Consider the following 25,114-nt stretch of genomic DNA (forward strand, 5'->3'; position numbering starts at 1 on the left):
TAGCCCTTGAAATTAGCTTTCCAATGCCGCCAAAATCACCTAATTCGGAGTTCGTATGAGAGAGGTATGCTCGAAATCGTGGACACTGTCAAAGCTGTGGCGAGATTCCTTCTTCCAATTTGATTTGTTTCCTTATTTGCAACTTTTTCCTTTCTTTTTGATCTTTTTTCCTTCATTGACACCTAATTCTCGTTTTTCACCTATAAAACACAAAATCAATCAATTAAAGCACAAATATAATTAAATCTAAGCAAAAGATCCACGTAAAGTAAACGTATTGAGTGTAAAATCACACTCAACACTTATTAACATGATTTAATGATCAGTTGCAAATTGATAATTGACAATTGATAGTAAAATTTATTTTGAATATGTTTGCATGAAAATATATAAAAATAGTTTATACATAAAAAAAACGTACATATATTTAAACAGCATATGTATAAATATACCCCTATACTTTTAATATTTACACGTTCCCCCCTAAGCTCTCGTATCCCCATTTTTGGAACATCAGTGAATCGTCATTCCGGTTTTCGTGCTACATAGCAAAATAATAGTAAAAAAATGGAATGAATGTACATTGATAATTTAAAATGAAAAAAAAAAATCGAAAAAAAACAACAAATAATTTGGCATAGTAATTAGCAATAATTGGGATTTAATAAAACAAATGGAACTGGGTCTACATTTGTAGCGGACAAGATGCAAAGTTTGTTTCGGCAGCTGATTCAACAACCTCTTCTTATACCCACACGAACCTGCTTCCGATCGACCAAACCCTACAATTTCACTCTCCGATCAATCGCAACCATGGCGGATGAGTTCGTCAGAGGGAATGTGCTTCCAAACGGCGTCGCTCTCATCACTCTCGATCGCCCCAAAGCTCTCAATGCTATGAACCTAGGTTTTGCTTCTCTACTTTTTTTTTTTTTTTTTTTTTTAATTTTAATTTTTGGCTAGCTTAGTTAGTAACTGAAGATGGAGTTTGTGTTGATTTCTGCCAGAATAACAATCGGTTGCTATTTTTTGGATTTTTTATGTAGATATGGACATTAAGTATAAGAAGTTTCTGGATGATTGGGAAACTGATCCGACGGTGAAATGCGTCGTTGTCGAGGGTAGTTCGTCTCGCGCATTTTCGGCAGGTTATAGAAATTTTTTATCAGAGATTATTTGTTTGTTGATGTAATCTTATCTCTAAATAGTTACAATTCAATGTATGTTTTAGTTTGCGAAAGTATTATATTACTCGGAGTTTGGTGTGTTGCACATTTTTTTTCGTTGAGTGATTTGGCGAGGCTTTTGAGGGTAAATGTTGATGATCAATGCAGGAATGGATATTAAGGGTGTTGTTGCTGAAATTCAAAAGGACAAATCGACACCTCTTGTGCAAAAGGTTTTTCCGTTGACATGAAATATGTTGTACTGATCGATATGAGTGCTTGTTGTATGCAGTGATTTCATGTGGTAGTTGTTTGTGTGAAAGAAATGTGTGCCTATGCTTTATTTGCTTTCGTAGTTATATATATAAGATTTGAACCCGTTTTGGAAAATTGACTGGCGGGATTCTTGGATTGCTGGCTGGTAAGGCTCTTAGTTAATTATTTCATGTGCAGGTGGTGATGTGAAGCAGATTACGACAAAAAATCAACTGTCAGACATGATTGAGGTCTTATAGCGTCCAATAACTGGATAAACTATTAAGAATCATAATAAAGAGTTTTCCGGTTATAGAAAAACATTTTTGCTGCTAGAAAAAATTCTCATATTCTGATATTCTGGTAATTAGCGGTGTCAACCAGTTTCAATGAGGCAAAAAAATTCTCATATTCTGATGTTACCTGTTTCTAGACAGATTTTTACTTTTATCAGTACGATGCGTAGTTGCATAAACTTAAAAAAAAATTGTACTACAAGTAGTCAGTATAATTATTTTAACTGTTCAATAGGCTATTGTGGCTGAACTTGGTTAGATTAACGTTGGCAACTCACTGTCCTGCTTTACGCGTTGAATCTCTCTATTTGTTGATGTGCATCTTTTTGTTATAATTTTCCTCTTGTGTGTTTCTGAGAAACGATTACTCGTTATTTTGTGTTCTTCACTAGGTGTTCACTGCTGAATATTCCCTGATATGCAAAATTTCCGAGTACAAGAAGCCTTATATCTGCTTCATGGATGGCATCACAATGGGATTTGGCATTGGGCTGTCTGGTCATGGTCGTTACAGGCTCATCACCGAGGTAATCAACATTCTACTCCAGTATATTTTTGGTGTCACAGATTAAAGGGTAAATATCTAATTGCCTGCATTTTTTTTTTGTATAATTTAATATCAGAAAACGGTCCTTGCTATGCCAGAAAATGGTATCGGCTTGTTTCCAGATGTTGGCTTTGCATATATAGCAGCAAAAAGTCCTGGAGAAGGAGCAGTAGGTTAGTCTTCGCTGATAAATTGGTTTGCTTGCCTCTGTGTATTCCTATATCTCCAAATTAAACTCCACTAACACTAAATTGTCATATGGCAACCAAATACATTTATTTTGCCTTTTAATTAAATATATTGCTACAATATTGTCCGCACTCATGTTCAATATTCTGTGTCAGAAACGTCGTTCTTGGTTCCATTTGGCAATCTACAAGCTGACTCCTTTTATATTCAACGCTTCTCATTAGCTGTGTGCATATTGTAGATTACAAAAGTATTTCAAAATGGGAGCTCTCGATTATTTGAAACCATTCAACAAGTTGAATGGATTTATTATTATTTATTTGAATTCAATAGCTGCAGAATCCATCAATACTAACACTAAGGAACAACCCAGTTGATCAAAATACAAATTGAGGATCTTGTCCATTATGATTGTGCATTTTATTTATTCTCGTTTTAATACCCTTTATTTTTTTTCAGGGGCCTACCTTGGATTGACTGGCAATAGGATATCAACGCCAGCGGATGCTCTCTATGTTGGTCTGGGAACACATTATGTGCCTTCTGGAAGCTTGGCTGCATTAAAGGAAGATCTCGTGGCGACCACCTTGTATGTTTTTTATTCCTTCCTAAGATAAATCTTGCTATGCTGAAACCGAGTTTTTACTTAACAATTGGTAGAAGTTGTCATATTGAGTTATGTTCAGCATTGATTGTAATTTTGTATTTCTGCATTCATATATACTTTTTCTAATGTATTTTTTATTTTATTTTTTAATTTTTTTTATTCTTTAGTGGTTTGTGAAAGGTATTTTAGTTAACATGATCGGCATGTATTACCTCTTCTGTATTTGAAAAAAGTTTTTTTTTTCTTCGTTCTAGTTTTAATATTGTTATTGCTTGCTTGTTGTTATCTGAGGGCACTATTGTAGACAATGAAAATTTTGGGCGTTACCTTTCTGAAACGCTATCCTTAATTTTTTTAATTTGTAAATTAATGTAGGTCAGAGGACCCTGATCGGGACATCAAATCATTGTTGGAAAGATATAGCAAAAACCCCGAGTCTGAACCTCGTCTGAAGTTGCTTTTACCTCGGATAATTTCAACGTTTGGAAGTAACAAGCCTATTAAGGAGGTAATAAAGGAGCTGGAAAATCATCAGCTGAGTGGCGATACCTTGGGTGAGTATTAGTGACATACTGGCATGTTATTGTTTCTTCAAATGTTTAATATGTATTAATTAGCCTTTACGCTCGTTCCCCATGATTTTTTAGTGGCAGAATGGGCGAAAGATGCCTTGCAAGGGATTAAGAAAGGAGCCCCCTTCTCTCTTTGCCTCACACAAGAACATTTCTCAAGAGTGGCCTCTGCCCAAGGCAAGAGTAATGATTATCTATCTAAGGTAATTATTTCTCTAACTTCTTTACTTTGACGTTGACCATTTTCGTAGTTTTGTTTATTATTATTACTATTTTTTTACATTTTCTCAACCTCTGATTTTTGTCAAACATGTGCTGTTGTTGTCCAGCTGACTGGTGTGATGAAAGCTGAGTATCGAATTGCGCTAAGATCTTCTCTTCGGAATGATTTTGTTGAAGGTGTTCGGGCTGTCTTAGTGGACAAAGATCAGGTTAAATTCTTCAACTTTTAAGTAGTGTCTCTACCCAAGTAATTGTCTAACTAGAATTGAAACATTTAACGGTTTACTAATTACAGTTGTCTGGCAATGTTGTTGATTACTATTATTTGCTGTTTCTTGTTAGAACCCAAAGTGGAATCCGTCGAGCTTGGAAGAAGTGAATACCGCCGAAATAGGAGCTCTGTTCGAACCCCTTGCCTCCGATGTTGGAGAGTTGAATGTTTGAGCGACGCTGTTCCAATAAAAGTTACTATTGTAGCAGCAAAACTACCAAAGCTGTATGCTTTGGAGTTATTGTGGCTTCGTCTCTTGTATCATCTCTTTTCGTTGTAAAATAAAAGATCGAAATTCAACAGAACAATAATAGTTAAAAATCAGAATAAGCCAAATGCAAGAAGCAAATGATATATAAAAGTTGTTTTTTTTTTCTTCTCCAAAAAAGAATTAAAGAGAAAACGACTAAAATAATAACAGGGTCAACTCCAATCAGTTCATGGAATACCCAAACACCCACAACCAATTCAACTTTGCATCTACCATAACCTACACAATCCCCCAAAAAAAATAGTTAAAAAAAAATAATAACAATAAACAACAACAACATCATTTGCATAATCAAACAAGAGAAGAAAGCTAATCAATCAAAGCCTCCCCCAAAAGAATTAAATATATATATATATAAAAAGCTACACAAGCTGCAGTTCGATGATAATTCCTCAACCGACCTATGGCGTGACGCCAGGTGGCGAAGCCCTCGATTCCGTAGGAGGCGTTTGGCTATCCGATCCTCTCAAAGCATCATCGGACGACTGTCTTAACCCATCGTCAGTATCACCGCCTCTATTCATATCCTCAATCATTCTCAAAGCATCTCCCATGGTGGGCCTCTGATCAGGTACAATAGCGACACACGCCATACCTATCTGCAACAGCTGTACCATTTCTTCCTCTGCATTATGGTACCTCATCAGCTCGACATCGAAAACCTCAGCGGTCCATTCCTCACGCACCACGCTCTGCACCCACCGCGGCAGATCGATCCCCTCCTCGCCCAACGAAGCTTGATTGGGCGCTTTGCCGGTTAATAGCTCCAGGATTAGTACTCCGAAACTGTAGACGTCGGACTTGAAGGTGACTTTTCGGGTTTCGAGAACTTCGGGGGCCCGGTAGCCCGTGACGCGGTGGTTTGGTGGGGTTGCGTTGGAGAAGAGAGAGTTGAGACCGTAATCGGAGATGCAAGAATCGAAGTTGTCTTGTTTGAGGAGTATGTTGGAGGATTTTATGTTACCGTGGACTAGCTTTGATGATGTGTGGAGGTGGGCCAGTCCTCTTGCTGCACTTTGTGCTATTCTGAGTCGGTTTTCCCAGTCTAGAGGTGTTCGCCCTGAGCCTCGGCTGCCTATATATATACAAACAATATAAACGAGATCTTATTAAAATGTAAACGGGATAATAAATATATAATACTACCTCAAGTTCATGATAGATATGCACGAATAGAAAGAATTGAAGAAGAAGTGAGATTGGAAAAGGTAAAACTCGAATTTGATTATTCTATTTGCTATGTTTTCCACCTACATTTTATTTTCTTGGTACAGCTAACAGAGTAACAACCATAATTAATAAATCAGATTAACAAAGAGTAAGCAACAGATTAGTAAGTTGATCGTAATTCGATTTAAGTCCTGGAACGGCATATTTGCGAGAAAGTCCCACAACAAAATGTACTCTGTTCAGGCCTTCCGGCCTTAGAGTTAATCAAGATCTTATTGAAGAATAGAGAAGCATTTTGTAATACAATTTTGAATTTGGATACAATAAATATTATTATTTTAAAATCAAAATAATAATTTAAAATGATGATGATAATATTACTAATAAGTTCAAGTACCCAATTTTGCACCACAGAGAAAGAAAAAAACATACTCATTAATTTAGAAAATAAAAACAATTCTTTTATATAGAAAATAAAAATATTCTGAATAACGTGGCAGGGTGTAAGGCAAATACCAAACTGGACCTGTTGTTAAAACCTTTTTCTTTTTTCTTTAAGTAACGTGGAATATATATATATATATATATATATATATATATATATATATGTGTGTGTGTGTGTGTAATGTGACACAGTATCTCTGCATGTGCACCGAACTGCCAAAGCAACAATCTTTATGTAAGAAATGGATTGGCAGCGATGGCTCAAAAGCATGAAAGCGCAATAAGGGCAATTTGGGAAGACAATATAATAAATAGTGTGACCACTACCAACGTGGGGGCAAACTTCTATGATTTTTCTAATTATTATATTTTATTTATTTTAGAGAAAAGGAAATAGGGCTGTCATCATCTTCAATTCCTTTTCTTTATTAAAGTTGGGAAAAGAATGTCGGCAGATATTGGGGGTTTCTTCTAGCAAAATGATTATACTACACACATATAAATTTCATTATAACAAATCATAATTATGCATTAGTATATATAGTACACACATATTGAACTAGAGCAATAAAATAGTGTACTTCAGTAAAATATTTTTTTTAGGGTAAATTACGGCCACCTCGAGGTGAGATTAACTTAAAAAAACCCCTAATATTTGGATAATTACAATCACCTCTTTTAACTATGAATTTTCTTACATGTCTATTTTTATAGTGTCAAATGCATTAGAATCTTTTAAATTTTGTGCAAAAGTACAGATGCACCACAATCTAGTATTTACAAGCCAAGAGACATGTCCTATGATCGATCATCTTGTTTCAAAATGTAGAGTTTAAATAGGATAAAACGGTTAAAAACTCGAGAATATATCCCATATAATCTAAAAAATTCCACTAAATTTGACACCGTAAAAGTAACAATGTAAGAAGATTTATAGTTAAAGAATGTGATTGTAATTACCCAGATGTTAGAATTTTTCTCCGTAATTTGACTATTCCTAAGGAGTGACCATATTTTACTCAAAATTAAAAGAGGGGTAGAACCGTAAAAGATTGTAAGGAATAAATGTTGAGTTAATTACAAGAATGCCAAAAAAAGATGCCCTTGGGTCATTCAAACATCTGGCTACTATGGCTTTTTTAAGCCCCAGCACATGCTGCAAAATTCACATCCCCCATAGTCAAAACCCATTTATACTAATTTAATTCAATTTAACTCCACATTTTTGTGTGCAGAACAGTCACTTAATTAATTAATGAGGACACGTACAAATTTATTTATCTTCCCCCAATAATTGGAGGCAAGCCAACCTAGCTATGATTTTGTTCCAGAGTGTGATATCTAAATTTGTGCGAGTTTAATTTATTAAATTGGAGTTCACGAGAGATTCGTGCTCCTATTTTATTTTTCGGGTAAAATTTAATTTAAAAAAAAATAGAAATTAATAAAAATAAGAATTAAATAGAAAAAAAAAATGGCAGTAAATGTAGAAGAAGAAGAAGAAGATGAAGAGAATTACCATGGAGGAGTGCAGATAAACTTCCGGCGGGCATGTAATCGTACACCAACAATTTCTCGTCCTTTGAGAAGTAATAAGCTCTGAGCGGCAGAATATTCTGATGCTTGGTGTTCCCTAAAATCTCCATTTGCTGATCGAACTCTTTCTTCGCGGCGGCGACGTCTTTCAGCCTCTTCACCACCACGGTTGTGCCTTCCTCCAACACCGCTTTGTAGCTTGTACCCACGCTTCCTTTGCCCAAAACCTCCGCCGATGCTCGGAGTAGATCTTCCAAATCGAAGGTGTATCCGCCGCCGTGGAAGAAGACTAGCTTGTTTCTCTCTCCTCCCTCTGCCGATCCACCGGTGATGTCGTCCTTTGATGAGGACGTGCCGGCCTCCGCCACCGCCCTTGACGCTGCTATTGCTGGGGGTTTATGGACTTTTGTGGTTTCCTTCTTTTTGCTTCTTCTCAGAATGAGGAAAATTAGGGCGAGTATGAGTAGGAGGAGTAGTATACCGGCGGCGATTGAGATTCCGATAATTGCGGCTGTGGAGAGTTTTTTGTTTTTCTTGTGGGTGGAGATCGCGGCCGGAGGTAATGAAGGTGACGGCGCCGGTGAGGGGAAGAACGGGCTGCACGGCGGCAGCGGACCGCCGCACAGCTGCAAATTATTCGCGAATGCGGATGCGGGGAATTTCGCTAACGCGCTTGGAATCGAACCGTTCAGGCGGTTGTTGGACACGTTGAAATCGGTGAGTCCGGGTGGGGCAATGCTCGGGATTTTCCCGGTGAAGGCGTTGTTCTGTAGGAAGAGGCCGGTCAGATGGGTGAGATTGTTGACGGAGAATGGGATTGGTCCGGCGAATCTGTTGAAGGAGAGGTCCAGCCTGACGATCCGAGTCAACTCGGTGAGACTCGCCGGGAACTCTCCCGAAAACTGGTTGTCCTGGAGGTAGACATTGCGGAGGAGCTTAAGCTGGGAGAAATCGGGCGGAATTGGACCGGAGAGGCGGTTGGAGCGGAGGCTGAGGACTCGTAGCTGACTGAGTCGACTCAGCGTGTCGGGCGGAATCTGGCCGACCAGTCCGACGCCGGGGAGTCTGAGGTAGTACACCGACGAGTTGGTAGGGTCGCACACCACGCCAATCCAGGAGCACGCCGAGTCGGACTCGCTCCACTGGAGGCGTTTCTCGTGGGGGACCTGCGATAGAAACGAGAGTAACGCCTGCTTGTCCTGAGTCGGCTCCGAGTTAACTCGGTAGCGGCACAGCAGCATCGCCGCGAAAACGACGAATACAGCCGGCCAAACAACAACGCGCTTCGGAACCACCGCCATTCTCGTTTTCTGCGTTAATAAAAAAGAGGAAATTCAGCTTCAGTGAGCTCCAATTGACGGCGAATTCCAACGAGAAGCCATATCAGAGAGAGAGAATGTAAAAAGGGGTAGAGAGAGAAAGAGTGAAGAGAGAGAGAGAGAGTGTTGGAGGAGTATATGAAACGTATGTTTGGTGCTTCGAATTCACGGTTCGGAAAAGGAACAATAATTCGATGTGAGCTTTACGCGAGCGAATTTAAATTAAATTGAAAATAAAATAAGATTTAAATATATAAAAATAATAATAAAAAAATAAGGAGATGGGGGAATTGGCGTTTGTCGTGAGTGGTCATTTTCCTTTGGAAGAGTGCAGGCTGTAACTCATGAGCTGGACCCATTATTCATTCCATCGGATTTTGTCAATGCCTTTGATAAAGTTTAGTTGCTGCCACTCATTTTTTTTTTCTTTTTATTAGCACACAGTCAAAATTTAGAGCATTTTATTTATTTACTTCTATATATGAATACCGATTTACAGATCCGTGACGTTATGTTTTCAAGGTAATTTATTTATTTATGTTGAAATTTCTATAAAATAAATATATTTCTATTTTCTTAGATTCCAAGGAGAAGGTTCAGATGAATGTAGGTTTCCTTAAGAAAATTGTACTAAATTAAGATTTCAATTCTAAATTCGGGTTAACGATTTATAAAGCTGAAACGATAAATACATGACGGTTTTTAGAAAATGCATATTATTTTTTTAATTTTAATTTTCAATCACATTATCATCTCTTTAACTTTATTAGTGTAAATAAAATTCCTAGAGTTCACTCATACATTTACATTTATTATATTTAGTGTTGCTGAATTTCTAAATTTAAATAACAACGAATAGTTTTCGGCTAGTTTTTATGGATTTAAGACACATAAACTGGTGGAACAGTTCAATTTAAGAAAGTTTCACAAATCCAGGAAAACGAGCGATTGGACAGACACTAGTCTAAGTTATACACAAAATTTGATCTACTTGTATCTTGACAACTAATAATGCGATATTCTGATAAAATAACAATTTGAAAGAAGAACATGGAATCGGTTCTGGGATTTAATTTATAAAATAAAATATGCTACGTTTACTAAAGACAGTCACATATTTATCAAGTCCCCAATTCAAAAAATTGCCAATTCAATGCGATCCCAACATTTGGAAATTCCATGTTCACGCTACCAACTTCCACTTAAAGAATATATAAATTTTAAAATAAAGTCTAATACTAAATTAATGATTTTACATAGTTGGTGAAGTAAAATACTAGGGAGAGATTTTGTCAGGTTATTACAAGTTCCATAAAATCCGGCTGGAGACGAATTCATTCACACGCTCCAAACATACGCGGTCGACAAACTCTCCACGCCTCACTATCCCCATCATTAGGATTTTTATAAATTCAATTATTAATAAAATATTTCACAAATTCGATTTTTTTTTTAAATAATATAAAAATCTAGATTTCTTCAAAGAAAAGGAAGAAGCTATTTACAACTAACTATATTATTTACTGAAATGTATGTAGACATTTGACAACACAAGAAGAAACTGAACCTCAAAATGGAGCAACTGAATCGATTTACGAGGCTCCAATATTCGAACACCCGAAAATCGAATTCGATAGTTTCTATTTATACAAATACAATTCAACGATGCTCCATCTTTCTTCCGCACCGATGCACATATGACAAAGAAAAAAAGACCTTATAACCACGTTTGTAAGCCGACTTATTCAACTCAAGGAGGAACAATTTTCGCATTTTAAAGATAAGCCAAAACTGCAAAGGAACAACACACTTACACATAGTTTGCAGCAATCACTGGTTCTCCGAATTATTATTTAAACGTCTCCTCACATATCGCCTATGCGAACTTTGCCCACCGTTAGAAGCTTCATTTTCATCCTCCCTCGAATCAGCAGCTTCCCCATCAAAGCTCTCACCAAAAAGCATTCTCGTAGAGCCTCGAATTGCCACCTGTGCGCGGGCCCGCGAGGTACTAATAGATCTGCTCGAGGTACTACTACCTCCCGGTCCAATAAATCGAACAAGAAAATACACAGTCAACCAACCGCCCTCTTCGATAGTCGTCCCTTCACCAGCAAAAGAAGACTGAAGTGTACTAAGCAAATCTCCCATATCCCTCTGCCTCTCGAGTCTCCTCCAGTTATTCTGCCTCTCTGGATCAGCATCCGCTGGCCTCACAAGCGGGTGCACCAATCTTGCGTGCTTCCTCAAATCCGTGTACGTGCCTACAAAATCACACGTCTCGGATGCACAGCTTCTTGATTTCGCGTTCATGAAATTGCGTGCCGATTTGACTACAGTCCACCCGTTTATCAGCCCTCGGCAAAGAGGGCAAACGAGCTTCGAGATCTCAGGATTTTCAGATACTGATTCTTCGAGACTTTCGGAAGCTTCCGGAATAGTTGTGGCGGATATCAGGTTCGGTACGACTTCCACCGGAGTATTATGTGCTGCCTCCTCTGCTGAAGCATCGTCGGATGATTTACGGAACTGGTCGAAGCAATTGGAGTGGCGGTAGCTCGTGTCGCACATGAAAGGGCGGCACCCTTTATCGTGTGATGTGCATATAAGTAAGATGCCGTTGTGGGGGTGCTCCATACAAACTGGACACCGAGCATCTTCCCATTCTTTTATATTTTTTTCATCCTCTAGTGGGTTTTTGGTCACGGAATGAACGGAGCAGTTAGAGCTGCAAGGGAAAGGGGATGACCTCGATGTATCGAGGGATACAGAACGGTCTCTTCTCTCTTTAGGCATGTTAAGATGTTGATACACTGCTTTTTCCAACAGCTATAGAACTGCAGCCAAAACAATACAAGATAAACACTATGAATAAAGAACAAACGCGGCTTTGCAAAATCTGAAATCTAATAAACATACAACAATTTCAGGATTAAAAGGGATAATATCTGTAAGCACAAGAGATGTTTATCAAAATAAAATGAAGTCAACTTTGAGATATGGCGAGAATGTGAGGCACTTCGCACTCGATATTAAAAATCTATTCACCAGGAATATACCTACATGCATTACTGCACTCGTTGTCGAAGTTTTTTAGGTATGTACTGGCTGCAGAATGATCATATTCCAAAAAATTACACATGCGTGAGAATATTGTTGAGATAACATTTCGCCTGCTTTTACTCTAAAATAAAACCCAAAGTATATATTTTACCGTTAATTGACATTTCGTAAGAGTATTTTTGAAAACCACTAGCTATTACTCTAAAATAAACCCCAAAGTAAATATGTTACTATTAATTGGGAATCACTAATCACAAATCACATGAAAAAACTTGATCACACACTCTATCTAGAGAAAATTCCCGAACAAGTTAGAAGGAAGCTATTTGCCAACGGCCAATGACTCTCTTGCCAAACAAGCTAACTGTATTCCATCCCACCTCCATCAAGGAATTTTTTTATAGATTATCATTTCGTATAAAGTTCGATCTAGTGAAATGGAGATGTTCAAAACCAAATTCAACCAAGAAAACAAATTTTGCATTAATTAGTGTAAACTTTGGTGAAAGAATTGGCGATGGCCGAAGAATATACGGAAGCACACCCGAAAACCATACTTTCAACAATATTGATCAAATCCACAGAGAGAAATTTCACATCATCGGAGATATAAAAGAATTTAAAGAAAATAATCCGGACCAAAAACTCCATCCAAACATAGCAATCAATTTACCACTAAATTTAATCAAATTTACAGACAAAGAAATACAGAACACGCAAATGGAAATATGGAATTACAGAACCCAACACACAAACCAGAAAACACCGCCGCACCACCACAAACAAGAACAAGCTCCGCCGCGGAATCACACACCGGAATAACAAAATGAAACGTGCATCGCACCACCACAAAAATCCGAATCAAAATTCAAAGAAGCAAACCCCTCAAAATTGAGAGAAGAACAAAATTCAGAAAATACCTACTAAGTTGACCCCAAAAGTGAAAGCAGCAGAAAAAAACTTCGTTCCGTTGACTCCGGACAGCTGCTTCAAGCAGATCGGCGAATCAAATCCAAGCTCAGCTCAGAACCAAGCTGCATAGTGTATCCCGTGTGATTCGGGGGCTAGGGTTTCCAAAAAGCTCCACCGTTAGTAGAACTTTTTATATGTCTGCGTGTGTGTATGTACGTGCAAATGTATCTATATATATGCTACTCTTGCGTAGGCTGACGTGGAGGGCTAGTGTTGGCTGGATGGAAATTTTTTGAATTTTATTTGTAGATAATAAGTCGGCCGCCGCTCCGTCGCGCGCTGCATTGTTTTTGGGCTTGTGTCCGATCATTTTTTTTTGGCGCCAATTGGGCCTTTTTGTGTGTTGTTTCAAAGGCAATGGCCCAATCACTTTTGTGTTGGATCGACCCGGTCCATTAAGACACAACCACGGGTCGTGAATCGGTAGTCCGCAGTTCGAAATCATATGATTCATAATCGCCTTCAAAAGGATCCGGCTACGGTTTGGAATTGTCGAGTTTAGACTTTATTTATATATATATATATATATTTTTTTTAATATGATTATATTTTAATCTATTTAGTTTTTTTTGGTTGGATGGTTCAACTCGAAAATATTTTTTGAATCTTTGTTGGTGATATTTGGTCACAGGTAATCACGATCGTATGTTTTGAGTTACTTTTTAGTGCGTAACTCGTTGATCGGATTGATTGATTAATATGTGTTGGAACATAACAACCTTTAATAGATTCGTCACACATGGACCGATTTTGATTTCGAATTGTGAATGTTGAATTAGTTAACATATATGGTAACCACGTAGCGATTCCAAATTGAGTGTATGAGGCTTTGATATCACAATCAGGTGTCGTGCGTGTTTGTGTCTCCTGAATGCACTACAAGCCTTGAGTCTGGATCTTTCTAATTACTGATTAGCTGAATGGTAGCGCAAACATTCATACAAAGTGTTATTAGAACCAGTATCACAAGTTTAGTTTCTAGTGAAAAACAATTACTATGGGAAAATTGTTACCTTGTATTTGACAACAATTGTCCACATGATGAAATTCAATAACAGTTAATTCATACATGAACCTCCACCACATGAATTAAACTAAGGGCAAATTACACCTACACCCCTGAAATAATTATTGGAGTCAAGATTTCATGTTCTGGGGACCGATATGCACTATATTTGTTTTCTGTGTTGCCGTTAATGCTACCATAGACGAAAATCTATAAATCTTATATAAAATAATAATAATTTAAGAAATGTTAGGAGAGTCATCTCTAGGGCTGGGACTGGGTTGGGTCGGTCGATTACCAGCCTAAAAATCGAACCATCCGTCAAACCATTTTTGCTCAATTTGAAAACCGTTGCCGACCCAACCTTTGTGGATCGGTTGATGGTTGGCAACTGAATATTTGGTTTCGCAATGAGTCGGTTGATAGTTTATACCCGCCACCTAGTTCACTTAAAAAAAATCAAATTTTGGAGTAAAAATATCCACATTTTGCGTAATGCTATGGTGCGATCATCATTTATCAGTTCAAAATAATTAATAACAATTTAACAAAAAAATATAAATAGAAAATTCAAAGTAATTTCAAACATGCACAAGAGATTTAGTGGAGTTTTGTGGGATGTTTGTTTAAGCTTGGGCATAAAGAAACTGATAGAAGATTTAGGTCAATTTTTTTTTTCCTTTGTTGATTGTTTTAAAATTTAAAATACTAATTATTTTGAAAATTCCAATAATCACTTAACAAAACACGGCCTTTATTTTATATTTTTAATAAAATTTTGATAGTATAGTTGGATGACGGATAATTATCGGTCAACCAACTTTTGATAATATTAGAAACCACCAACCGGCCCATTATAAATGGGTTGATTCAAATTTTTGACTCAATCCAATGAGTCGGTTAAAAATTGACTATCCAGCTAAAAATATGGTCGGTAATGGGTCGGTTGATGGATAAAACTAACCCACTCCCAACCCTAGTCATGTCACCCCAAGCTTTATGTTGTCTCCACCACTGCCTAAAAATAATACTCTGTTAGAACCGTAACGAAATAGCTTATCCAATTCAGTATTCCATTAGGGTTTCGAACAATATTTCAGGGGTGATTGTAATACCGATACTACATGGACATTAAAGTTATCTTAGCATGTCTCAGGGGTGTACATGTAATTACCCTTCAATTAATTAAAAAGTCCATGAATTCGTAGAAAAGGCCCATCTACTATAAAAGAATAAAAGCCCATCTTTGATAAGAAATGGATTAAAATCTCTAGCGATTCTTAATTCTCACATAAAAGCGCTTCTATAGAGCTAGGGAGAGTACAGATCAATCGTGGGCGAGCGCGTGAGGATAAACCCCCAACAAACTCTCTCTCCATAAAGGCCCGCCATTTCTGTCCGAAGCGGATGAGCATTTAATGCTCCATACCCTCTTCACAACAATTCGAAAAAGAAAAAGAACTAGTACCAGGCTAAATTCGTGCTAGTACCTTGCGTTAAAAAGGTTGTACCTCGAAGAAAAAAATTCGACGTTCAGTACAGAAATGGGGCCGTGAGATTTTGACGTGCATGTGGCGAGTTTGGGAAAAATGAATTGGTTGAAATTGTGAAAGAAAGCAAACGATTGGATTAAAAAGGCATGCAAACAGGAGAAAAAAGATTAAAAAAGTAGTGTAGAACGGGGGCAGAAATTCAACAAACACATGCATTTTGGGGGTGAAAAAAAGGCCAAGCGCCATTAATGCAGAGCTCAACCGTAATCCCTCACAGCATTAATGGAATCCAACCAACAATGCCAGCTAGAAATTCGCCTTTACTCCATCTCCCACCGCCGCATTTTTTTCCATTCTAAAAGTTTAAGCCCCCTACCAAACAACAACTTGCTCTGTTAATTTTTCGATGTGGAACTCGGCCGAGAATTTGTCGGCGCGTTCGGAGTCGTTCAGGGAGGATGGGGACGACGAGGAGGCGCTGCGGTGGGCGGCGCTTGAGCGGCTGCCGACGTACCGCCGCGTCAGGATGGGGATCTTCAGGAACATGGTCGGCGATTCGAAGCAGATCGACGTGCAGAAACTCGAGGCGGAGGAGCAGAAAATCGTACTGGATCGGCTGATTAGCTCCGTCGACGATGATTGGGAGAAGTTCTTCAACCGCGTACGACGCCGCTTTGACAGGTTAGTGTTTGCCGCTTCCATTTTTTTGCCCAAGGGTCAATTTATGTTTCTAGAATCTTCGAATCATTCTACTTGGCTCATCAATTATCATAACTATTTTGAGTAATATTTTTTCATTCTTTGATTCAATTAATTGTTCTGGCTACTAAATTAATGAATATATGGGATGAGACTAATTATGGTTAATTGACTAAGGTCTTGTTTGGTTCGGGAGATTAGCTATGATTAATTAAATAATTGAACTATTTTTGTCTGGTAAATCCAATAAATTTTCGGGTCGACCCGAAAATATTATTTTATATGGCATATCTAGCCTTTTAGAAAGATTATTTAATTTAATTGGGATTTCATTAAGTTATTTAATTTTATTTTGACTAATCTTATCATGTAAACCAAACGAGGCCTAAATGAATTAAGAATTTATGATATGATCATATAGGCCTATGGGCACAAAACAAGCACTTAGCTAATAAGATATTACATGAATTCAAGAAGAAGCTCAAAACGACTCCGATTTTGGTTGAAATAATTACTCGTCGAAAAATCTTCATGAAGAAATATTTTCACGAGCATAACATCAATTGCCAAATCACAAACTCAAGGACTGGCTTACCATGTAGTGTTAATATGGTGGTAGTGAATCTTTCAGATATTTTACGCTATCACTTTCTGTATGGAAGCCATCATCTTAACACTATTATGTATTGATTACTTATCTTCCATCTTCTAAGCTCAGTTGTATTGTTAAAAACAAAGATGCATTGTTCAAGTTTATGAATTTTTAAGCACCATGCTTTAACAACGCAGGGTTGATCTGGAATTCCCGAAGGTTGAAGTTAGATTTCACCATTTAAAAATCGAATCATCTGTCCAAACTGGCAGTAGAGCTCTACCTACAATATCAAATTTCATCATCAACATGGCCGAGGTACATCGATTGTTTTTCTCGAGTTCTTATTGCTTAGCAATTAATTTTTTAATATCTAACCTATTTTTTTTCTTTTTCAATTCTTCAATGTAAGGCTTTATTCAGGAAGCTAAGGATACACTCTGGTAATATAAGAACTCTAACAATTCTAGACGATATCAGTGGGATAGTTCGACCAGGAAGGCACGTACTGATTTAATTCTTATCATTAGTTTAATCATTATGAATTTGTTCATCTATCTAATTATGTGCTTGTTTTGTTATTGTTCAGGTTAACTTTATTATTAGGACCTCCAAGCTCTGGAAAGACGACACTGCTGTTAGCACTTGCTGGACTCCTTAAATCTGATCTAAAGGTACAAAAATTTATTAATAATGCTAACTGAAACTTTTAGCGCACTGAAATCTTGATCTCTTTAAGGTGTCAGGTAACATTACCTACAACGGACATGGTCTGAAAGAGTTCGTACCCCAAAGGACATCCGCTTATGTGAGTCAACAAGATTGGCATGTTGCAGAGATGACTGTAAGAGAAACACTTGACTTCTCCGCACGCTGTCAAGGTGTTGGTTATAAATATGGTAAGCCTGATAAAGTTCTGCGAGTGTATAATAGGTAAGACGTAATCGGAATGCTGACCCTTGAAATAATCTACAGATATGCTTCTGGAACTCTCGAGAAGAGAGAAGATTTCTGGAACAAAGCCTGACGAAGATCTTGATATTTTCATGAAGGTACATGTATTCTTTTTTTTTTTTTTTTTTAATAATTGGGATGCTTCGTTTTCGTTGATTTTCGTTATTCACATGTCAAATATGTTAAAAAGAAACAAGTAGAATTCAGTACAAAGTGGACTATCCTCACCAAACTTAAACAGTCTGTAAGTTTTTGTTTTCGTTGTACAGGCATTATCTTTGGAGGGAACTGAGACCGGTCTTCTGGTTGAGTACATTTTGAAGGTACACTCGGGATATTAACCATGATAACTGCTTCTGAAATCTTGATGGCTCTCATCCAACACATTTTTATTACATTATTTCTGAAAAGGGTAAATATTCTGATTGTGTATAGTTTTTAGGAAGTATAAATTATTTAAACCTAGGAAATATCTTCGGAGCTTCATACTCTACTCCATAAGCAGTAGGCTCTAAGAAACTTTTGCTGCTAGTAACTTACCTATCTTGTAAACTCCAGTAAGTATTAGGGTTGGAGAAGCCCTTGCTGCTGATTGATGAAGTTCCACCGTAGATTCCGTTCCTTGGAAGAATCAAGAATGGATATCAAACTAGGTTCATTAAGACGTTTGCTGCTGGTTGATAATGTCCCACTGTTAAGACTACTTCAAATTTCGATAAGGTGAATGCGTCTAGTTTGGGACAAGATCTTTTTTGAGACTGACGAATTATAAGCACAGAGTGCATAACCAAATGCTATGGTTGTTAAGCATATAGAAAAGGTAAAAGGCAATGCTTAGAATCACCATTATGATCTGGGTCGAACTTAACACATAAAATGTAAGGCAACACACTTGTCTATTTCTAGAAGATATATAAAGCTGGAAAAGGGCAAAATTCAGTAGCTCTCTAGATAATCAGGCTAATGTTTTCACATAAAGGGAGAGTTTTGTGTGTTCAATCCGATCGTGTCATCGGTAATAATAAATAACTGGTGATGTTAAGATATTAAAGCTGTTTCATATAATTATGTCATCCTAGTAACAAATGGATTTTTAAAGATTTTAGGATTGGACCTTTGTGCGGATACTCTGGTTGGAGATGAAATGATTAAAGGGATCTCCGGTGGTCAAAAAAAACGTTTGACAACAGGTACATAGGCTAAAATAGTGATTTTTTCGGTCAAAACACGTTGATTATACAATTACAATCTCACTTTGCTGATATACTTGACAGGTGAATTACTAGTGGGTCCCTCAAGAGTGTTGTTTATGGATGAAATTTCAAATGGCCTTGATAGTTCGACAACATACCAAATCATCAAGTACCTCAAACATTCAACCCGTGCACTTGATGGAACCACCGTGATTTCTCTGCTTCAGCCAGCACCTGAGACTTACGAGTTATTTGATGACATTATTCTCTTGTCTGAGGGAAAGATTGTGTACCAGGGACCTCGTACATCTGTCCTTGACTTCTTTGCATATATGGGTTTTCGCTGTCCAGAGCGGAAAAATGCAGCAGACTTCCTTCAAGAAGTACGTTTAAGGTTTAATATAGCATACTGTGTGTTGCTGTCTTTCTTTACATATTTACTGAAGTTGTTTGTTTCGTGCAGGTTGTATCGAAGAAGGACCAAGAGCAATACTGGTCTTTACCTGATCAGCCTTATCGTTTCATACCGATTATAAGATTTGCCGAAGCTTTTAATTCATACAACATTGGGAAGAGTTTATCCGAGGAACTGGATATCCCATACGATAGGCGCTACAGTCATCCTGCAGCCTTATCATCTTCTCAATATGGTGTCAAGAAAATTGAACTTCTTAAGACCAACTATCATTGGCAAGTGCTGCTTATGAAGCGGAATATGTTTATCTATGTTTTTAAATTTGTACAGGTAAATATATCAAATTGTTTAACAAAACAAACCTATAGAAAGGTTATTTATTATTCATAGTCGTATTGAGCATTTGAATTTGGTTCTTTTCCAGCTCCTTTTGGTTGCTCTGATTACCATGAGTGTGTTTTGCCGGGCTACACTGCGTCATGATACAATTGATGATGCGGGTCTTTATCTGGGAGAGTTGTATTTTTCGATGGTGATTATTCTTTTTAATGGTTTCACCGAGGTTTCCATGCTGGTGGCGAAGCTTCCGATTATATACAAGCACAGGGACTTGCACTTTTACCCTTGTTGGGCATATACCCTGCCTTCATGGCTCTTGAGCATTCCGACTTCATTGATAGAGTCTGGTTTCTGGGTGGCAGTAACATACTATGTGGTCGGGTTTGATCCGAACTTCACAAGGTGAACCTGATAATTTTTCAGATTTTATACACACAGATAATGAGGTTTTGGTGTGTGAAGAATCTGCATTAATATTTAACAGAACACTACAGATTTCTTCGGCAATCGCTGCTCTACTTCTTTCTTCATCAAATGTCTCTAGCTCTGTTTCGTCTGATGGGTTCCCTTGGCCGCAATATGATTGTGGCGAATACTTTCGGATCTTTTGCTATGTTGATAGTCATGGCCCTTGGCGGATACATCATTTCAAGAGGTAAACTAAGTCTTCAATTGAATATATTTAATTTTTTGTATTTCTGTATTCCGTAGAAAATCTGATGGATTCAACCTCGGCTCTACGACTTTGACAGATAGGATCCCTAGTTGGTGGATTTGGGGATTTTGGATTTCCCCACTAATGTATGCTCAAGATGCTGTTAGTGTGAATGAGTTCCTCGGGCACTCTTGGGATAAGGTACACCTTGATTAATTGGTATTTGAAGTTTTCCTATTACAATAGAAATCTGACAACTAATTTGGTTATTACTCTTAGAGTATATGTGACTGAACTCACCCGTATCTCGAGTTGTAGATCGAAATATTTGGGTGTGAAACATTTGTTTGTTTACCTGAAATAGAGAAAGAAGTATATATATCTGTTTGAGTTCCGTAATTTCTACTAAGTAATTGAGTTTGTTAAATTACAAACTAGCAATTGTAAGTGGTTTAGCTACACTGTCAAACTAAATACTGAAAAGTTACACATCTTATACATGTAGAGAAGTGCGGGCAACTCAACTTTGCCACTAGGCGAAGCATTGCTAAAGGCTCGCAGTTTGTTTCCTCAAAGTTACTGGTACTGGATAGGTGTTGGTGTTTTGATCGGTTATACCTTCTTATTCAATTTCCTTTTCACCATTTTCCTCTCGAAGCTGAACCGTAAGCTACCTCTCTTTATAACTCCCATATTTTTACCTCCCATATTACATCGAACTAAAATTTCTTGTTGTTTTCTCTTTTCTTGTCTTATTTTCAAATCTCCTGAAGCTCTTGTGAAGCGTCAAGCTGTTATTTCTAAAGAAGAGCTCGAAAATAGAGAGAAGATGCGGAAAGGAGAACCTGTTGTTATTCAGCTAAGAGACTTTTTGCAGCATTCGGGTTCATTTGCTAGTAAGAATAATTGTAGTTTCTCTGTTTACAAATTATGAAAGATGGAAAGACTTGTGTATGCATAATTCTGTGAAATATGTTGACCTTCAGTTTACTTTGTTATCAGAAAAGAGTTTTAAACAAAAGGGCATGGTGCTTCCTTTTCAGCCGCTTTCAATGTCTTTCAGCAACATCTGTTACTACGTGGATGTGCCTCTGGTGTGTACACTCTCCATTAATTTTTCAGAGATCATTTCTTTAATTTAAATATTTTTATTTTTCTCACGATACATTACGTAAAACTTATTATTTCAGGAACTGAAGCAGCAAGGCGTATCCGAGGACAAACTGCAGTTACTGAACGACATAACAGGAGCATTCAGGCCAGGTGTGCTCACAGCATTGGTTGGAGTTAGTGGTGCCGGGAAAACTACCCTTATGGATGTATTAGCCGGTAGAAAAACTGGCGGAGTTATAGAAGGAAATGTCAATATATCTGGTTATCCTAAAACACAAGAAACTTTTGCTAGAATATCAGGGTACTGTGAGCAAAACGATATCCATTCTCCTTGCTTAACCATCCACGAATCGCTTTTGTTCTCCGCTTGGCTGAGGTTACCATCAGATATTGACTTGGAAACCCAAAAGGTACGTTTATATAAAATTACCGATGCTGGTTTTATTACATTCTAGAACATCATATGACTTATGGATGTTCACATTGTCAGGCATTTGTTGAAGAGGTGATGGAACTTGTGGAGCTCGTTCCTTTAAAAGGGGCTTTGGTAGGCTTACCAGGAGTTGATGGATTATCAACAGAGCAAAGAAAACGCCTCACTATTGCTGTTGAACTGGTCGCCAATCCTTCCATAGTTTTTATGGATGAGCCAACATCAGGTTTGGATGCTAGATCTGCAGCCATTGTTATGAGGACTGTGAGGAATATAGTGAATACGGGGAGAACAATCGTTTGCACGATTCATCAACCCAGCATTGACATCTTTGAATCCTTTGATGAGGTCCGACTTATTTCTCTTTTGATATTCCTTTCTTTTCAAAAAAAAAAAAAGAAAAAGAAAAAAGAAAATGGAAAAATTGACCTTATAAAAGCCATTGCAATACACTCAACCAAATGGATTCGATATACCTTGGTATAAGCTTTACTACTGGATGATTTGTAATGCAATAGACTATTTATGTATTTATGTGTGTGATCTGGTTAAGAGATAACATGCCCGAGCGTTGACATCTTTTTGCATGCATTATTACTCCATCCCAAAATTGTTGGTTTCTTTGCTAAACTCGAAAACTGAATTTTCGAATTTTTGGACTAACTTTCATATTAGTTTGTCGACAACTATAATATTTCTGAAGTCAAAACCTCAATATTTGCTACATTATTCAGTATTCTGCAATTAGATTGAAAAAAATAAAACGAAGTAAATTATTCATTTCAAGTTAATTGATCACCTACACCAGCTAGCATGCAATTTTGAAATTGAGGATAATTTTGGTAGTTATGGAGGTTCTTTGGTCTAATTTCTTGCTGCTAATCTATCGGCTCGTGCTGCAGCTTTTATTTATGAAACGGGGAGGGGAGCTCATTTATGCTGGTCCACTCGGTCCCAAATCTAGCAAACTGATCGAGTATTTTGAGGTTTGACATTTGTCATTTTAATCTGATAATGTATGATGAAGTTAGTCACTTTTATTTATTTAATATTTTTCTTTTGGTAATTAGGGGGTTGATGGAGTACGGAGGATAAGGCCAGGATATAATCCCGCTACATGGATGTTAGAAGTTACATCGTCAGCAGAGGAAAACCGCCTCGATGTTGATTTCGCTGAAATTTATAGACAATCAAACCTATTTCAGTATGTCCAGTACAACACTTCGTTCAATCTTGCATTTTCGTGTCTGAAATTGACATATTTCTCGATATTATATCCCTGTTTAATTTTTTCAGATATAATAAAGAATTGGTCGAGAGGTTAAGCAAGCCAAGTGCTGATGCAAAAGAACTTAACTTCCCCACAATGTATTCAAGGTCGTATCTTGATCAATTTGTGGCTTGCCTCTGGAAGCAGCATCTCTCTTACTGGCGAAACCCCCAATACACGGCTGTTCGCTTCTTCTACACAGTGATTATATCACTTATGCTAGGGACAATATGTTGGGAATTCGGTTCCAAAAGGTTTATATTCGACACTTATTCTGTTATATTTCCATCAAATCAGCATAGTTCAGGTTTACGATGAATCAAAACGAAACATGGTATTGTTTCATTTTTTCCCAGAAAAAATCACGTCTTTGACCAAAATTTAGAAGAAAAAATAAAACCATGCGGTGGGGATTTTTTTCCGTAGTTTAATTTAAACTCTTTTTTAATGTATTGTAGGGATTCACAGCAAGACATTTTTAACGCAATGGGATCAATGTACGCAGCAGTATTGTTCATCGGAGTAACAAACGGCACTGCTGTTCAACCAGTTGTCTCTGTTGAAAGATTCGTTTCTTACAGAGAGAGAGCAGCTGGAACATATTCAGCTCTACCTTTTGCGTTTGCCCAGGTTCTTGTTTTCTGCCAAAACTAACTAACGTCTCGTTTGTTTACTTCACTCTAACTTCTGTTTTCTGTGCTGTCCGAATCCAATACTATAATGTCTTAAACCCTGTGCAGGTGGCCATTGAGTTTCCTTATGTATTCGTACAGGCAATATTCTACTGCACCATATTTTACTCTATGGCCTCGTTCGAGTGGACCTTCTCCAAATTTGTGTGGTACACGTTTTTTATGTACTTCACTATGTTGTACTTCACCTTTTACGGCATGATGACGACAGCTGTCACTCCCAACCACAATGTGGCCGCCATTATTGCCGCCCCATTCTACATGCTCTGGAATCTCTTCAGCGGTTTCATGATACCTCACAAGGTAATTAACCAAAAAAATTATTATTTAATTTCCTGTTCTGATTTCGAGTCCATTTTAACGTAGTCTACTATATTTTGAATTATCCGAAAATCTCTATATAAAATATTAGATTTTCGAGAAACGGGGCTATATTCTAAAACATGAATGTTTCTTTCATGCTGTTGTACACTATTCAAAAAAAAAAAAAAAGATGTCATCTATATAAAATACTAAAATTTTCGAGTTCTCGTATTTTGTTTTTATGCTCATGCAGAGAATTCCGATATGGTGGAGATGGTACTATTGGGCGAACCCTATAGCTTGGAGTCTATATGGTCTCGTTGCTTCTCAATACGCTGACGTGGAAAAACTCGTGAAACTTTCGGACGGAGTTCAGTTGTTGTCGACTAGGTTACTGGTCAAGAACGTTTTCGGATTCAGACATGATTTCGTCGGCATTGCGGGTATTATGGTGGTCGGATTTTGTGTTCTGTTTGCAGTGATTTTCGCTTTCGCTATCAAATCTTTTAATTTTCAGAGGAGATAGGTTTTTGTAATAGAGTGTGATTATAAATTTAGTTTTTCATTCAACATATGGAAACTGTAAAGTTTTGTAATGAGGATTGAGCTTTTGTGATTCATTTTTCATCTGCAATAAAATTATATTGATAGTGTGAAGTTACACCAAAAGCTCCATTGAAACACGGAGAAAGCTTGAAGAGGAAGAGAGAGAGAGAGAGAGAGAGAAGAGAGAGAGAGAGAGAGAGAGAGAGAGAGAGAGAGAGAGAGAGAGAGAGAGATTTCATTAATCTAAAAAAGTGGTTACGAACCGGTAGATTTGATTAGTTAAAGATAACTATCTACTAAGCACACATACACATAGGTGTGTGTGTGTGATTATGTGTAGGTATAAGATGAAATTTGTTAGGGTTCCATTATGGTTCATGCAACAAACTGTTAATTACTAATCTACCCTCTTAATCATCTAATAATCTGTATGCATAATTTCTAACAAGTTGAAAAAGGGATCTTGGCTCTTGCCTTTGATAATGGTTAACAAGTATCCTGACTGATATGC

The 25,114-nt window shown here is 37.4% G+C and overlaps 4 protein-coding genes across 8 annotated transcripts; 2 read left to right on the plus strand and 2 right to left on the minus strand.

Moving 5' to 3' along the window:
- The first annotated feature begins 593 nt into the window (after positions 1-593).
- On the plus strand, positions 594-4,749 carry LOC105974038 (ATP-dependent caseinolytic (Clp) protease/crotonase family protein). Of its 3 annotated transcripts, XM_012999078.2 has the most exons (11): positions 672-907; positions 1,047-1,148; positions 1,335-1,380; positions 1,621-1,672; positions 2,110-2,244; positions 2,341-2,437; positions 2,913-3,042; positions 3,436-3,614; positions 3,708-3,835; positions 3,962-4,063; positions 4,197-4,414. In XM_012999078.2, exons 1-11 carry the CDS (start codon positions 706-708, stop codon positions 4,296-4,298), a joined length of 1,275 nt encoding a protein of 424 aa, XP_012854532.2. In that variant the 5' UTR covers positions 672-705; the 3' UTR covers positions 4,299-4,414. The 3 variants fall into 3 exon arrangements, with proteins under 3 accessions (XP_012854531.2, XP_012854532.2, XP_088681357.1); XM_012999077.2 differs by lacking the exon at positions 1,621-1,672 and having other exon boundaries at positions 594-907; positions 1,335-1,399; positions 4,197-4,749; XM_088825231.1 differs by lacking the exon at positions 1,335-1,380 and having other exon boundaries at positions 673-907; positions 1,620-1,672; positions 4,197-4,749.
- Positions 4,475-9,173, minus strand: LOC105974037 (Leucine-rich repeat protein kinase family protein). Its single transcript, XM_012999075.2, has 2 exons — positions 7,530-9,173; positions 4,475-5,471 (listed from the first exon to the last, which is right to left on the minus strand). The coding sequence occupies exons 1-2, from the start codon at positions 8,845-8,847 to the stop codon at positions 4,798-4,800; spliced, it is 1,992 nt and encodes a 663-aa protein (XP_012854529.2). The 5' UTR covers positions 8,848-9,173; the 3' UTR covers positions 4,475-4,797.
- A 1,192-nt stretch (positions 9,174-10,365) lies between these two features.
- On the minus strand, positions 10,366-13,067 carry LOC105974039 (MAP kinase kinase kinase, putative (DUF1644)). Its single transcript, XM_012999079.2, has 2 exons — positions 12,849-13,067; positions 10,366-11,702 (listed from the first exon to the last, which is right to left on the minus strand). The coding sequence occupies exon 2, from the start codon at positions 11,659-11,661 to the stop codon at positions 10,696-10,698; it is 966 nt and encodes a 321-aa protein (XP_012854533.1). The 5' UTR covers positions 11,662-11,702; positions 12,849-13,067; the 3' UTR covers positions 10,366-10,695.
- Positions 13,068-15,286: 2,219 nt separating this feature from the next.
- Positions 15,287-24,726, plus strand: LOC105974036 (ABC transporter G family member 32-like). 3 transcript variants are annotated; one of them, XM_012999074.2, is made up of 24 exons: positions 15,287-16,080; positions 16,888-17,008; positions 17,103-17,191; positions 17,280-17,364; positions 17,430-17,589; positions 17,666-17,742; positions 17,914-17,967; positions 18,744-18,834; positions 18,919-19,220; positions 19,301-19,582; positions 19,677-19,993; positions 20,086-20,246; positions 20,344-20,447; positions 20,752-20,911; positions 21,020-21,142; positions 21,249-21,340; positions 21,437-21,769; positions 21,850-22,140; positions 22,695-22,778; positions 22,863-22,996; positions 23,089-23,316; positions 23,521-23,692; positions 23,803-24,057; positions 24,311-24,726. In XM_012999074.2, exons 1-24 carry the CDS (start codon positions 15,806-15,808, stop codon positions 24,581-24,583), a joined length of 4,263 nt encoding a protein of 1,420 aa, XP_012854528.2. In that variant the 5' UTR covers positions 15,287-15,805; the 3' UTR covers positions 24,584-24,726. The 3 variants fall into 3 exon arrangements, with proteins under 3 accessions (XP_012854528.2, XP_088681355.1, XP_088681356.1); XM_088825229.1 differs by having other exon boundaries at positions 20,752-21,142; XM_088825230.1 differs by lacking the exons at positions 15,287-16,080; positions 16,888-17,008; positions 17,103-17,191 and having other exon boundaries at positions 17,292-17,364; positions 17,437-17,589; positions 20,752-21,142.
- Positions 24,727-25,114: the final 388 nt, after the last annotated feature.

This window comes from Erythranthe guttata, chromosome 11 (assembly GCF_056151865.1).
Source record: "Erythranthe guttata isolate IM_541 chromosome 11, IM_541, whole genome shotgun sequence".
NCBI classification, from domain to species: Eukaryota; Viridiplantae; Streptophyta; class Magnoliopsida; order Lamiales; family Phrymaceae; genus Erythranthe; species Erythranthe guttata.